Source organism: Bubalus bubalis, chromosome 1 (assembly GCF_019923935.1).
Source record: "Bubalus bubalis isolate 160015118507 breed Murrah chromosome 1, NDDB_SH_1, whole genome shotgun sequence".
NCBI classification, from domain to species: domain Eukaryota; kingdom Metazoa; phylum Chordata; class Mammalia; order Artiodactyla; family Bovidae; genus Bubalus; species Bubalus bubalis.
Window position 1 is genome coordinate 152720730 of NC_059157.1, and position 16559 is coordinate 152737288.

Genomic DNA, 16559 nt, shown 5'->3' on the forward strand with positions numbered 1-16559 from the left:
CACCTGTCATAGATGGTAAAAAAAAATAATAAAATGGTGATTAAAATGTTTCAGGTCTACAATTAGAATTCTAATTCAAAAACGAGTCCTTTTCTTTTTCTGAACAATGGGTATAATGACTGCAGGTTGGATATAAGATGTGATCCTGGTATTTTGCTGGGGCTTTCTCTTAAGGCAGAGGGCAGCAGTTACCCCAATCACTTGAAGAGAGATGTCCCGCCAGTCCCCAAGAACACAGGAGGAATACAGCAACTGGTGGGAGAGGAAGCCAACATCAAATTGGGCAACTTTTTTAGAAAACAGGCAACTTCTCAAACAGTTAAACACACACCTCTCATACGATCCAGTCATTCCACCCTTAGGTATTTTCCAAAGAGAAGTAAAAGAATATGTCCATGGAAAGACTTGTATGTGAATATTCATAACACTTTTATTTGTAATAGATAAAAACAAATAAATAGAAACAACCCAAAGGTCCCTCAACTGGGCAATAGAGTATATCCATAAAATGGAACTCAGCAATCAAAAGGAATCAAAGCACAAAATAATTATATGTTGACTGAAACATGTCAGACAAAAAGATGAGTGCATATTATATAATTCCTTTTACATTAGTTTTAGAAAATGCAAGCTAACTCATAGTGATAGAAGTGAAATCAGCGGTTGCCAAGGGACAGAATGGGGGGATTACAAAGCAGCATGCGTTTACTTTGGGGAGTGAAAGATAGGTTCATTACCTCGACTTTAGCCATGGTATCACAGGTGTACGTACACATAAGTCACAACTCATCAGACTGCATACTTTAAATGTACAGTTAATTGTACGTCAATTCTGCCTCAGTGGAGTTTTGTTATTTTTTAATAAAAAAATCAAAAGGAGAAGTCAAAGGGAGAAGAGGTAGAACAGGCTCAACGTGAGGGATCACAAAGCCTGAGACAATTTCACAGAAAGACCATTGAGAAAAAGGGGTGAAGTTATACTCCATTTAGGAAGAGGAGTAGGCTGAGGCAGTGGGCACCCCAACTCCACTTGGGGTGATGGGAAGACAGGAGAATGACTGTGACAAACTAAGGTCCTGGAGAAGCAGGAGGAAGGGAAAGCCAACCACTTGGGACTGTGTTCAGAAGCGGGAAACAGGAAGAGAAGTTCAGGTTTCCCTAAGAGTTATCCATACCAGTTCCCAAAGAGTAGGCAGGAAGACAATGGGCTTTGCCGGTGGCTCAGATGGTAAAGAATCTGCCTGCGATGTGGGAAACCTGGGTTCAATCCCTGAGTTGGGAAGAGCCCCTGGAGGATGGCATGGCAACCCTTTCCCGTATTCTCGCCTGGAGAATCCCCATGGACAGAGCCTGGTGGGCTACAATCCATAGGGTCCCAAAAAATTGAACGTGACTGAACAATTAGGCCAGACAAGGCAATGGCACCCTACTCCAGTACTCTTGCCTGGAAAATCCCATGGATGGAGGAGCCTGGTGGGCTGCAGTCCATGGGGTCGCTAAGAGTCGGCCACGACTGAGCGACCTCACTTTCACTTTTCACTTCCATGCATTGGAGAAGGAAATGGCAACCCACTCCAGTGTTCTTGCCTGGAGAATCCCAGGGACGGCGGAGTCTGGTGGGCTGCCGTCTGTGGGGTCGCACAGAGTCGGACACGACTGAAGTGACTTAGCAGCAGCAGCAGCAGCAGAGTGATTAAGCACAGCACAGCACAGCAAGTGAACATATGGGGGCAGGAGTCACATAACTTGGTACTCTAGTTCTGGGTTGTGTGCGGCCCTTGAGTTTACCAGGAGCCTTCACACACCTGCAGGTGCAGGGCGGGACCGTGAGAAACACAGGGACATGGGATGGGGGCAAGGTCTGGCCAACTGAAGGGAGGACTTCGGGGAGTAGTTCTGGTTGTTGGATGGAACCTCACCCCCTACCCAGCGCCTCCATAGTGCCAGGCATCTTTGGGACCCATGGGAGCTACTGGGGATAAGGCAGTGGAGTAAAGTGACCTCGCTGCCCTCAAGGCTCTGACATCAAGGTGAGGGGCTGGGCCATCTGAAGCCATGCAGGTTTGTGCTGGAGCAGCCCAGAGAAGACAGCAGCAAGTCAGGTCACCAGAGGCTCCTTCAAGACTCCCCAGGCCCCTCCTGCTCTGGCACCAAAGACAGTTCCCAGGAGCATCCACGCTCCTCCACCTCCACTGGCAGCAAGAGATTAGCTACTTGAAACTGTCACAAAGTTAAGGTCAGCCCTAGGTTTTTCATCCTACCCAACACTGTATTTTTAAATTTGCCTCTAAATCTTCCCTAGATTAGAGACAGCTGATTGTCAACACATCTTTGCAATCTCAGTCCTTCGTTTTGAGCCTGTCACTGTAGGTGAGAGGAAGAAAGAGGCATGAACAAGGGTGAGGAGGCTGTCACTGCTTTGATGGACAGAATTCAATATTATTCCATTCAAACCAAACCAAACCAAAGCCTGTCTGTGAGAAGAGACTCATAAAGTCATGGGATTTTGATGATCTCCTACTTTAGTTGTCCTTAACACTGAGGAAACACAAGAGAGGACCTGCCATTAGGAAACCCTTTAAGTTATTTCAGGAAGGTAGAAGCTCTTTCCTGTTATTTCAATTAATTTTAAGCATCGAAAGGAAAAAAACCCAATCTAGCAACAGAAGAAAGAACAAAATCCCTTTCATGATTTTCTTACTGGGGTCTTCTGCAAATCACTTAACCTCTCTGGGGCTCAATTTTCTCAATGGTACAATAAGGGGACTGGTTTTTAGGTCTGGGGCATGTGAGTCTTATAAACCATTCATTCATTCAATATTCAAGAACTATCACAGATACTAGGTTACAGCAATAAAACAATGCAGGCTAGCCCACTGCACTCCAATTCAATTCTAAAAAGACCAAAAATGAAGAACTGAATAAGATCATGTCAGGCAGTGACAAGCACTAAGAAAATACACAAAGAGTGCCTGGGTAGAGGGTGGAGTGGCTTACTCTGTACTTGGGAGGGGGCTTAGGACAGCCTATCTGAGGAAGTGAGTTGAGTACAGTCTGGGATGATGACAAGGAACCAGTCACTCAATTCCACAGAGCTAACAGCACAGGCAAAAGTCGTGAGGTGGGAATAGCTTATTTGGGTCTCCTCACAAGTGAAAAAGAGGTGCCCTTCTTTTTCATTTTATACCCTTCCTTTCAGTACTATGTGTTAACTTCACTTAAATATATTTGCCCACAGCCCTTTTTAAAAATGATTTATTTATTCATGGCTGTGCTGGGTCTCCGCTGCTGCACGGGCTTCTCTCCAGTTGTGCAGAGCAGGGGCTACTCTCCAGCTGCAGTGTGCGGGCCTCTCATTGCCGTGCGTGTGTGCTAAGTCGCTCCAGTAGTGTCCCACTCTTTGCAACCCCGTGGACACAGCCCACCAGGCTCCTCTGTCTATGGGATTTTCCAGGCATGAATACTGGAATAGGTTGCCATGCCCTCCTTCAGAGGATCTTCCCGACCCAGGGACTGAACTCTCATCTTTACATCTCTTGCATTGGCAGGTAGGTTCTTTACCACTTGCAGTGGCTTCTCTTGTTGCAAAGCACAGGCTCTGGGGTACACGGACTTCAGCAGTTGCAGCACATGGGCTCAGTAACTGAGGTTCCCAGGCTCTAGTGCACAGGCTCAACAGTTATGGTGTTTGGGCTCAGTTGCTCCGGAGCATGTGGGATCTTCCTGGACCAGGGATTGAACCCGTGTTGAACCCGTGTCTCCTGCATTGGCAGGCAGATTCTTCACCAGAGCCACCAGGGAAACCTGCACACAACTTTTTATTTATTTATTTTTCATTGAAGGATAATTGCTTTACAGAATTTTGTTGTTTTCTGTCAAACCCACACCCAACTTTTTAAGGAGGTGCAAAAACTAGCACTTGATTTGAGCAGTTCCTTCAAGACAGACTTCTTCCACACCAACTCCTTTGTGACTCTCAAGCTTCTGTCCCCAGGGTTATAAATTCTCATACTTTTTCCAGGCAGGAGTAAACAGGATTTTAATCAGTGTTTTCCATACTTTTATGACAGTGAGCCACAGTGCAAAAGAAATCCTACACTGTAACCCAGTGTCTACATACAACTGAAATACAGCTTTTTAAAAAATCAGTCACTGTAATACATTATATTTAATTTTATTTTTTTTAAAAGTGATAAGGTAATTTCATGGAGAACTTACAGTTTGATAATCACTATTCTAACCCAATAATAACTAGTAGTTTTGTTCAAATTTTTCCAAACTATGGAAAAATGCAATATTCAACAACCTCAAAGGCCATTTCCCCCTCCCGTTTTTCCTGTACACATACTTGCTTTAGAGCAATGGAACCCAAATTTCTGTGAAAGAAATGCCCAGAGGGGACATCTTCAGGAGGGTCAGGGAGGGAAGGAGGAGGAACCCACACAAGAAAACTGTTTACTAGGTGAGAAGACAAGACACCTCAGGTTTCAAAGATAGCCCAAGAAGGAAAGATTCAGTCTCCACAATAGCTAGAAAGGAGTGTGTGTGTGTGTGTGTGTGTGTGTGTGTGTGTGTTGGCAGAAGCAGGTCTATTAGGTGAGCCATTAGATTTTAAGTTCCGAGAAGGAAGTCAATCTGTATCCCTACCTTGCTCATCATAATTCCAGGCCTATGTGGACAGATGTGTCACTGCAGTCCTGGGAATCAAACTTTGAATTTAGCACAGAAGTCATGAAGAGTCCCTTGGACTGCAAGGAGATCAAACCAGTCAATCCTACAGGAAATCAACCCTGAATATTCACTGGAAGGACTGGTGTTGAAGCTGAAGCTCTAATACTTTGGCCATCTGATGCAAAGAGCTAACTCATTGGAAAAGATCCTGAGGCTGGGAAAGATTGAGGGCAGGAGAAGAAGGAGGCGACAGAGGATGAGATGGTTGAATGGCATCACCGACTCGATGGACATGAGTTTAAGCAAATTCTAGGAGATAGTGAAGGACAGGGAAGCCTGGCATGCTGCAGTCCATGGGGTCCCAGAGTCAGACACGACTTAGTAACTGACCAACAACAACAAGAGTGCTCAAGAACATTCTGAATAATGGAGCTCATTGTCATCATTAAACCCTAACTTTGCATGCATAACCCAATGATTACATTTTCCTGGAATGTAAAAATGTCAGGCCATAGTAAAGGAAACTTATTTATCTTCAAGTCACTGTTTAAGTCCAGGGAGCTTAATCAGATATTTTTTCTCAGCACTAAGTGGGAGAAGGATGTTTTGAATTGCAAGATACAAGAGCAAGTACTGGCTGTAATGGAAAGATTCCGTGTCTGCTAGTGGCCATGGTAAACAGCTGGGATTAAAACGAGTGTGTTAATTTAATAGGTATTTTCTCAAGGGACACTAACCAATAGGCTCTGTCAGCCAAGGGCTCTCTCTCATAGAAACCATGCCAATTTCTCTGTGAAACACAGTTACTGTCCTAACCCCTGAAGTCAGAAGTGCACGCACCCAATTTCCAGTAGCCCTGGGGCCAGGAAGCCAAAAATTACACCTCCAAGCAAGCATTCTCCCACACTGCCGCACAGCTGCCACACACAGAGAGACTCTCATTTAAACTGTGTACCCTTCAACCCCACGTACGATCGTCATTAATGATTTCAAATTACAACTGTTGCTTTCTCCCAAAACAGTGATAAATAGAGGAGCTACTCTCAAAATGCTGTTCTTTTAAGTCATTTATTTGCTCTCCTCTCGGGGGCAAAAAGATTTGTTGAGACAAGTGTGAACCTGCCAGAGCTTCTTATTATAGATGCAGCCCCGCTTCCCTCCCTCTTTTCCACTCCAGTACCCTTTCCTCTCTGGGTTTCCTGAACTGAGGCACAGGCCTCTGGTAAGGAACTGCAAGTGGCTCCTTATCAAAACTAGGAGGGATTCACCGGACAGTGGGGTGAGTCAGCCGACAGAGGAAAAAACCACTCCCTTATCCTAGCAGGTCAACAATAAGTCGGGTTTCAGAAAGGGAAAAAGTCTGAGTAGGGTGGTAAACCCATTCCAATTCCAGAGCATCCGCACACACGTCAAGAGGGAACAAACAACGCGTGCTGCCTCACCGGAGGTGTGGGCAGGCGAATGCATGCTTCTGTGCAGGGACAGCCTATATATGGGCGAGACATCAGTGGCAGAGAAGGGAGACCCACCACGCTTGACAAAACCACAAGTATTACGACTTGAAATATCACCCGCAGGGTACCGGCTTCGTTGCCAAAATCTCCCCGGATTTATTTTCAGGCAAGTGACTCACAGTCTCGTCTCCATAAGTAATTCCATTAAAATGAGTCGCCAGTTCCACTAACCCGACTTTCCGTTGCCCTCTGTCTGCCCCTCCCTCCTCTCCGCCCATCCTGCAATCCCAGACAGCTCAGAGACTGAGCAACCATACCCTCGGGAAGCAGAAGGCAGCCTCACCGGCCCGGCCCCCACCCTCGCGGCAGAATGAATGGGGCCGGCGGCTGGCGCGAGCGCGGGGAGGGAGCGTGCGGGCCGTGCGCGGGGTGGGTACGTGTGTGCGCGCGTGAGCACGCACCCCGGCCAACTTACGGAGGTGGAGTTGGTCCTCGCCTGGCCTTGGTTCCGCACCTCCTGCTCCCGAAACTGCAACCCGGCCAGATGCTTCTCCAGCGCCTCCCAGTCCATAGGGGGAACCGGGGGCTCCTCAGGGACGCACGTCCCGCTGTCCGTGGGCTGAAGGCAGAGGCCCCTGGCCGCCGGGCCCCGGCCGCCGCGCCGGCCCCCTGCCGGCTGGGGCTTCTGGACCGCCCGGCGCGGGGCCCGGGAGCCGCTCGGCCGGCCGGCCACCACCACGTTGCCATTGTGCCTGAGGTCCTGGGGCTCTTGCGGGTGGAGGTTGCCGTTGGGCACCGGGGGCGGCATGGCGGTGGTGGAGCTCCTGCCCCCGCCGCTGCGGGTCCCGGCGCTCACGTCCCCCGGCTCCCGGGCCGGACAGCGGTCATCCCTGTACCCTCGCTCGTGGCGCCCGTCCTCCTCTTCCTTCTCTTCTCCGTCCTCCTCCGGCGCCCACTCATCAATCACCTTCTTCTGGTAGACCGGGAAGGGCTCCTCATAGTCCTCCAGGGCAGACACCAAGTCCAGGCTGCCCCCCGGCGACGACGAGGATTTGCACTCGGAGCAAGGGGTCACTTTGGTGGAGTTGGACTGCGAACTGGCGCGGCTGCTGTTGCTGCTGCTGCTGCCGGCGTCACTGCCTAGATCCATCCCATCCTCTCGGTAATCCTGGGGGGAGGAGGCAGAGAGAGTGAGCCGCTGGCCGAGCCTGCTCCGGCCGCCCGCCGCCCGCCGCGAACGCCCCGGCCCAGTAGTGCCCCGCGCCCGCCAGGCTGGAGGTGCGCCCCCGAGAAGGCGTCGGGGTGGGAGCCGGCACCAGCTAGAGGCTTCCCTCATCGCATCCCTTCCCCTGCGACGAGCGGATTTCCTCCGGGCAACTGACCCTCAAATCAGCAAACGGGGTGCCCAGGCGCTGGCGCGCAGACTTTTCATAACAGGGGCCCCTAGGCGCGCGTGGACTTTTTTAACCATTTTGTGCCGGGTGCGCCCCCGCACCCCGCTCCAGGGATTCTCCGAGAACCACTTTCCCAGAGAATTCTAATTCCCTGGGGGCGGGGACCAAGAAGAGGGTGGGAAGCTACTAAATTCGCACCTCGCGCGAGGCGCGGAGACCACCCCCTACCCGGCCCCGCCCCGCCCCCGCCGGCGGCCCGGAGGCCGGCTCCGCTAGAGAGCTGAGCTTTACTTTCTAAGGAACCGCAGGCAGCTCGGAGGTCTCACTCCCGCCTCCGCACCCCTTGAGCCAGCCCCGCCTCTGCTCGCTGGAAGGCTCCGGGTGGGGGGCGCTCTCGGCTCCCACTGGGCAGGGTGGCTCCCGCCGCCCCCAAAGGTGTGCGGGGCCGGGGCGCGGCGGCCGTGGCTGCAGGCGCCGCCGCCGCCCTGGGGGAAGGAGGACGCGCCCTGCCGGCGCGGAGCGGGTCCCGCCACCGAGCATGCCCAGAGGCTGCCGGGCGCGGCGGAGTCCGCTCTCCCGGCTTTCTCGGCTACAGGCTGGGGCGGGAGGCCGGGCGGGGACGAGGTTGGAGGGGCCGGGAAAAGGCCCAAGGGAAGGGGACTCGGGGGCTTTAGGGACGCAGACATGGCCACTTAGCAGGGCCGGCTCCCAGGGGAGAGTGGTGAATTTTAACCCCCAAACACATTCATATTTCTTGCGCGCGCCTCAAGCCCTCTCTGCGGGGTTCATTACCCCGCCTAAACCTCCCGGCACCCCAAAGCGAAGGCCCCTGCCTCCTAAACCCACGCGGAAGTCCCCGGGTGACCCCTTGCAGGACCTCCCTCCCCCTACACGCGCACATACACAAGCCCATGTGGGAGCCCGAGTGACGTGTGCTCCGTGGTCATGCACCATCATTTCCCTTCCACCTTCCTCCTCGCCGCTTCCTCTCCCTCCACCGCCCAGCTCCTGTCGCCTGGCTCCAGCCTCCCCTTCCAAGTTCAGGCTGTGGGTGGAACCTGTTGCTTTAGCACACGTTTTCTTTCCCTTCCTGGCAGCTCGCTGAGAATGACCTATGAGAGGTGTGTGTATGAGGAACAGAGAAGTGCAGATGGGACTAGTATCTGGCATGGAGGTGGGGAATCTGTTCTAAAGGTTTGGGCATGCCTCCGAAGTCCCCCTTGGCCACCTCCAATCTAGGAGACATTAAAGGAGGGGAAGAGGTGGGTGTCAGGTCACATGCCGTGTGGCTTGGCTTCCTTCAGTTTTTCGGAAAACCGAATCAAAGAAACCTTTGCTGGGTTTTTCAAAACACTACATCGGCGTTAGTTCGTTAGCTCATACTCTTTAGGAGCAAGGTTCTATGAAATGAAAGAATGGACACTTGGAGAAAGGAGTTGGGTCACAGAGCATCTTTTAAGGATTGAGAGTTTTCTGTGAAGAAACTGTTAGCCAACTCTGGGGAAGAAGGAAATGCCCTCTTTTCCGATTATGAAAAACAGTACTTGGAACGTAAGTGTTCTTCCACAGGCCAAAAAAAAAAGAAAGAAAAAAGATACACGAGGTGATGGATGTAACTAGGTGCAGGGGTGGGGGGGTCCCATATATATATATAGGGTCCCATATATATATATTTAATTTATAGATATGAAATCACCATGGTGGACACTTAAAACATCTAATAATTTTATATGTCATTTGTACTTCAATAAAGCAGGAAAAAAATTTTTTAAGAAAATGAAGAACAAGAAGAAAAATATAAGTGCTTAATTTTACTACAGATTGGGGAAAACCAGTTTCCTTGAACTTCCAGATTTGGGCCTGTTACTAATTATTCCCTGTGAATTCTAGTCTGGACCAAGCCACTACCCTGGCTTGGCACCCTCCAGATTGAGAAAAGGGGGAATGCTTGGAATTCTTTAGTAGGGAGTGGCTGCCACCCTGACATTTCTTCTAAGTCCTAAACGGGAGAGACCCTTTGTTTAAGTGATTTCTGTGAAATGAGACTCTTTTCCTCTCTTAGGTAGGCTTGAGCCAGGGAAGATAAGCTAATCTTTTCACTTGTCTGGAAGCAGCTATCTTATTTATGAATAACAGGAAAGGGGCCTTCTGGTCTGTCCCGTTTACAGCTCTTCTGTAAAATAGGACGGAATATAACTTAAAATGTCTTTTATGGTAACATCTGTAAACAGCCTGCCTCCTGCTCCAAATATGGTTTGATTTTGAGGTTGTTGCGGAGCCCTGGGTCAGTGGGCTGCCCCCTGTGGAATAGAGGTGGCCCTGTGAGTGTCCAGAGATAGGAGTAGAACACACTATGTGCTGAAAACTAGGGAGCTACTTTTCAAGTCACCGTGTGAAGGCTTAGGTCAGAAAAAGCTCGTGCTCTGTGGCAGGACACAGGTAGACGGACAAATGTTGATCAACTGGGGCGATAAAGGACAGCTGTGGTCTCCGGCCAATTTTCAAGCATCAGGACCCCCTCAGCCAGCCCCTCAGACTCCCTCCTGGGTTCAGGCTTAGCCCCCTGCTGCCCAGATGGTCTGTGTTCAGGGAATGTAAAATGACGCCTTAGCAAAACATTTGGCAAGATAGATCCCTGCCAAAAATGCACGGCATTTCAAAGCCAAATAGAAACATCTTTGAATTATCTGTCCTTTTAAATTATTTTCTGACCAGATATTCTGGATCAGATGGGAAAGTACCATGCCTTTTTTTTCTCTTTTCTCTTCATACAAGGTGCCTAGCTCGCCCAGTTTGCATCCTGCTTCCAGCTTTCCATCTCCTGCCAAGAGCCGTCCCACTTTGGAACATGAAACCCTGCCAACTGCTAGGCCCAGCAATAGTCTACAGATATGTCCAATGGGATGAAGAAATGATTTGCAAAATGATGGAAAAGCCCCGTCTTCCTGTTTACAGGAACAGTTCCTCAAGTCAGGGGCTTGGGGCTTAACAGACTTAGATTTATCCCTGCAGCCTCTGTAAATTAGATGTCACACATGTGAGTCACCTGGGTGTCATCCCAGACCAGCGCTTTCAGCCCTATCAATCACCAGGGTTCTGTCCCTCTCAGTGCCCACTGCTCCCACCCTAGTCTAGACCACTGTGTCCTGAAATTACTAAACAGTCTCCCTACTAACTCTGCCCATTCTGTGTAAGCAGCCAGAGTGCTTTTCTAAAATGCAAATCTGAGGGATTTTCCTGGTGGCCCAGTGGTTATGAATCTGCCTTCCAATGCAAGGGACTCAGGTTTGACCCCTGCTCAGGGGAACTAAGAGCATACGTGCCATGTGGCAACTAAGCCCATGTGTCACAATGAAGATGCCACTACCACCTCCACCCACCCCTCCCCCATACACACACACCATGCAAATCTGAGCAGCTTTCTCCTGGATTCATTAACCAGGGCTCCTTACTGCTCTTAAAGGAACTGCTTTCTGTCCAACCTCCCCCAACTTCTTTTGGTTAATTTCTACTCATCCTTTAAGTCTCAGCTTCAATGTCACTTCTTCCTGGAAGGTTTCTCTGATTCTGTGTACCCATCAGAAAGGGATCATATGACTTTACCATGTTCCCATGACACTTCACTTATCACATAAGCTATACTCAAGTTGCTGTTTAATTGCTGATCATCTTTGCTAGACTAAAAAAATCCATTTTAGATCAAGACCCACGCCATACATACATATAAAAATATTAAAAAGTTTCCTAAAACTCTTAGTTTGTAAAATCCTATCCTAATCCATTTAAAACAAAATGTAGTCACATTTCACCATTGACTTTACAACCCTCGAATGGATCAGAGATTGGGTGTGAAAAAAAGACTCTAAATTCTATATAGGGAGGGGCTATTTCTATCTTGTTCCTGGTAATTGGAATGGAATAGGAACTCGATTGATATTTGCTGCTGGAATTATTAATAGTTACATTTAATCCTCAAAAACCCTATTAAAAAAATACAACACCTAGTATCTCTATCTATAGGTAAGGAAGCTGAAGACAGGTTAAGCAACTAATGCCAAAAGCTAGAAAGCTGGGTGGCAGAGCCAGATATTGATTCCAGGTAGCTGGGCTTCAGAATCCTCTCCCTTAGTCACAGAGCTAAGAGCTCAGCATCCCTTGGTCCAGATGCATATAGATGAATTGACTAAGCCAAACTAATTCCTTACAGCCACCTCAGTGAGTTCTCTGTCTCCTGACCTGCAGAGGCTCCTTGCGCAGTGTTTATATCTATACAGAGGACAAGGCAGCTGGCAAGAGCAGCTGTTCCCCTCTGCACATACGTGCTCCAGTCAACGTCCTCAACTGTCAACAAGTTCATCAGTAATCAGCAAGTCGGGGCACTTCATTGTCTAAAAGGAAGAGTCTAGACATCTCAGAAAATGAATTTCACATTATTATGAACTCCTTTAAGAAGGCAGCCACCTGAGATTGAGGTCTTCATTTTGACATGGATAGGAAACTGGAATAATACTCAAAGGGTCTGGATGAGATCACCTTCCTTAGAGATCAGTGCTATTTATAGGATTTTAATCTGTAAAGGCAACATTTGTGAAAAGACACAACTGAAATATTTAAATCATAAGGAATAAGAATAGGTAGGGAAAAGATTTATTTGCAAAATTTCCAAACTAATTCTGAAGTTATTAGCCCTAATGCTGAACCTTCTCTAAGTTGTAGCATTTAGAGTAATAAAGATATGGCTAGCAAAGGGGTTTGTATTTTATCTTTATTACATGAATTACATGCAAGTCACATGCAGTACACAGATGCTCTCCTGTTTCATCACCTGAGTGTGACTATATGGGAATATTTAACAGCACTGTGGGGCGGAGTGTCCTGGGTATAGAACATCTGGGCTTTCTTTCCTGCAGTGTCTCTAACCACTTTTGTGACCTCAGCTTCCTCATGAAGGAGCTGGATTGCCTGCTCCCAGTGTTAAGCAAATAGTAAGAATTAACTGACTGAATGATTAAGTGAATGCACTAAAAGGCTTCTTCTAGCTTAAGGACCTTTTAGAAATGTCTCTGCATCATTTTATCACTTTCCTTCTTGGGAGGTACAAAGTTGGTTCCTCCAGCAGTTCAAAAACAAGGTCTATCTCCCTTAGGTAGGTTGAATACATGGTGTGTCTCTTTTATTTCTGTAGGGCAAATGAATTGATTTAACTTATTAGTCTGTACGTGAAGCTATTTTGGAGATGGTTCCTATACACACCTAAAATAATTTTTTTCTTCCACTTATAGAGCTATGCTTTAATGAAAAAAACACAACTTAAAAAAAATTATCTGAAATATTTTGATTCTCTAGCAAACCATGACATTGCATTTATTTCCTGTGCTTTCCTCAGTAAAAATGAAATAGCAAAATCTAGGCAAAACTCAGCTCATCAAAGATAGCTCCAATGACCTATTTTCTAAACCTGAAACCAGGACACTTGGCTTAACAAATACTACAGCACTCACAGAAACTAGGTGAATGCGTGTTTGAGATGAAGATTACCCTGAAAGATCTGTAAGCACTGGCGAAGAAAGCAAGTCTAACTGTGGCAAAAGGACAGCATCTTTATCAGAGAAAACTGACATAGAATGTGTCAGTCAGGACCTCAGCATATGGCCACACAGACTGTGCCCTGAACAGTGCCAGGAGGCTTGTGAACCCCACCCCAGGTGCCCACCAGGAGGGGCCATTTGGTTCCCTTTGCATAGATGACAGTGTCAATGATGCCCTCTGGAGTTGTTCAGTATACAACAGTACACATAGGCTCTGGTGGGAATTCCACTGGTAGGAAATTTCTTCTCTGTTGACATGACTAGAAGAGGAAGGCTGCTGTTCTTTTCCTAATCAAGTCATACCACAGACTGGATGGCACGAACACAAATTCAACTTGTCGAAAGCCTCCAGTCTTTCTTTCCCCAGACGTTTTCTGTCATCAGGTTCTACTTTCCATAAGTTCCTAGCACTTCTTGAAAATGCAAGTCTGTCAGCAACTCTGAATTTCTTTTTTGAACTTTATTGAAGGGTATGCGTACGTGCTAAGTTGCTTCAATCCTGTCCAATTCTTTGTGGACTCTGTAGACTGCAGCCTGCAAGGCTCCTCTGTCCATGGGATTCTCCAGGCAAGAATACTGGAGTTGGTTGCCATGCCCTACCCTAGGGGATCTTCCTGACCCACGATAGAGCCCACATCTCTAAGTCTCCTGCCACCTGGGAAGTCCACTGAAGAGTATACATTACATAAAAGGATGTTTAGGAAAAGCTGGGAAATTTTGTAGACACACTGCCTGAGTGGAGGGAAGCATTACAAGTGATGGGCACTGAAGCCCACTTGCCCATCACTTGATACAGGATGAAGTGCGGAGAAAGTGTATACCTTAGGCTTCCCTGGTGGCTCAGTGGTAAAGAATCTGCCTGCCAAAGCAGAAGACATGGATTCTATTCCTGGTCTGGGAAGATCCTACATGCCACAGAGCAAGGAAGCCTGTGTGCCACAACTAATGAGCCTATGCTCTGGAGCCCGGGGACCTCAACTACTGAGCCCATGTGCTGCAGCTACTGAAGCCTGCATGCCCTAGAGCCCGTGCTCTGCAACAAGAGAAGCCATCACAATGAGAAGCCCTCATACCCCAACTAGAGAGTAGCCCCCAATCACTGCAACTAGAGAAATCCCCCACATGGCAATAAAGACTCAACACAGCCAAATATGCATATATATATGTATATATATATATGTGTATATATATATATATGGAAGTAAAAACTTCTGGTCACTTCTTGACATAACGTTGGAAGCATTCTAAAATTTGAAAGTGGCTACTGGCATTGTCGGTGTAATGTGAGCAAGAAGAATGCATTGGAAAGTGGAAGGAGGTGGTGAGGTGGGACAGGAGAGAACTCTTCCAAGAGACTTGACTCTGCCTCTGCCTCTGCCTCTGCCTCTGCCCAACTCTACATTTAGGGGCAAGGTGGTCCCTGCAGCTCTTGGGGCCACTGGCCTCATCATGAAAGGAGAACTGTATGAAATCATCAGATGCCTCCAAGGGTCAGGCAGGTGAGGCAAATGAGTGAGGCTGGCAGCAGGGGCAACAGGAAGTCACAGGCTGAGCCGCTAAATCACTGAACAGCACAGAGCCATCTGAATTAAAATTCAGGACAAAAAGCAGGTTTATCCTCATTAGAAAAGACTTTGATGCTGGGAGGGATTGGGGGCAGGAGGAAAAGGGGACGACAGAGGATGAGATGGCTGGATGGCATCACTGACTCGATGGACGTGGGTTTGGATGAATTCTGGGAGTTGGTGATGGACAGGGAGGCCTGGCTTGCTGCCATTCATGGGGTTGCAAAGAGTCGGACACAACTGAACGACTGAACTGAACTAAACTGATCCTCAGTTTGGGCTTCCCTGGTAGCTCAGTGGGTAAGGAATGCACCTGCAATGCAGGAGACCTGGGTTCAATCCCTGGGTTGGGACGATCCCCTGGAAGGCATGGCAACCCACTCCAGTATGCTTGCTTAAAGAATCCCCATGGACAGAGGAGCCTGGCCAGTCACAGTCCATGGGGTCACAAAGAGTCGGACATGACTGAACAGCTAAGCAGAGCATACATCCTCGGTTTATCCCTGGATCACCATTTGGACCTCTGCTCTGAGACCTACATCCTGAGAATTCTAAGTCCATATGAAATGAGTTAAAGAGGCCATATATCTTAGCTTGTACAGGACAGTCCTGCTTTATACCTGCTGTCTTCACATAATTATTAATGGCACCCTCCCTTACTCGCAATAGTGCCCCAGTTTCCATGATAAATTACATGATCATCCCAGTTAAGGGGGAATCATCAATGACTAAACATAAACTTTGTGGAGCAGTATTTCCCAGATCTGTCCAGACCTTCAAACGAAGTTAAGCAGGTTGGGCAGCACTGCTTTATAGGTTATTAATCTAAATAAATCTCCAAAATAGTGCAACAAAAATGGTTCAGTAAAAGCATTATGACATGAATTTTAAAATTACAGAAAGTATATGAGAGGCTACCAATTTATGAAAAATGTTCAACTTCACTAGTAATCAAAGAAAGGCAATTTCAATCATAATGAGGCAAAATTTTGCCTGTAAAAATTATTTAGAATGACAGTGTCAGTGTCAGGATGGGTGTGATAGAAGGAACACTCATATATGGTTAGTGGGATTATAAATCGGCTGAGATATTATATGATAACATCTCTTAAATGTCTTTACAATAGTTATACTCCATGATCTGTTAATCAACAAATGTTTATTGAGCACACATTACATGCCAGGCACTGAGAGATAGACAGGTAAAAGAAATAAATACTAATTGCCCTAAAATGAAATTTCACTGTTGCAGAGAAAAAGACATTACAGAGGGGAAAAAATGTAACAATTTGGATTACAGTTTGTAATAAGTGCCATTCTAAAGGAGATCAGTCCTGGGTTTTCTTTGGAAGGAATGATGCTAAAGCTGAAACTCCAGTACTTTGGCCACCTCATGTGAAGAGTTGACTCATTGGAAAAGACTCTGATGCTGGGAGGGATGAGGGGCAGGAGGAGAAGGGGACGACAGAGGATGAGATGGCTGGATGGCATCACCGACTCGATGGACATGAGTTTGAGTGAACTCCGGGAGATGGTGATGGACAGGGAGGCCTGGTGTGCTACGATTCATGGGGTCGCAAAGAGTCAGACACGACTGAGTGACTGAACTGAACTGAACTGAATAAGTGCCCCCAGAGTCACTGGCTATGACACTGAGAGTGCATGGAGGTAGTGGATGTGTTGGAGGAGGAGCAGGAAACAGGAAGTCACAGGTTGATAAATTACTGAACAGCACAGAGCCATCTGAATTAAAATTCAGGACAAAAAGCAGGTTTATCCTCATTGGAAAAGACTCTGATGCTGGGAGGGATTGGGGACAGGAGGAAAAGGGGACGACAGAGGATGAGATGGCTGGATGGCATCACCGACTCTTTGGACGTGGGTTTG

General features: G+C 47.7%; 1 protein-coding gene across 4 annotated transcripts in view; it reads right to left on the minus strand.

The window, feature by feature from the left end:
• The window catches only part of LOC102407618 (schwannomin-interacting protein 1), a 178243-nt gene that overhangs the window by 138088 nt on the left and 23596 nt on the right, over positions 1-16559 (minus strand). For 2 of the 4 annotated variants that reach the window (XM_006072850.3, XM_044945457.1), the window contains one exon: positions 6601-7293. In XM_006072850.3, coding sequence (XP_006072912.1) covers positions 6601-7275 — 675 coding nt within the window. In that variant the 5' untranslated portion in view covers positions 7276-7293. Of the gene's footprint in view, positions 1-6600; positions 7294-7507; positions 7718-7810; positions 7949-16559 lie in introns of those variants that run through there. The other 2 variants (XM_006072851.3, XM_006072849.3) reach the window with 2 other exon arrangements.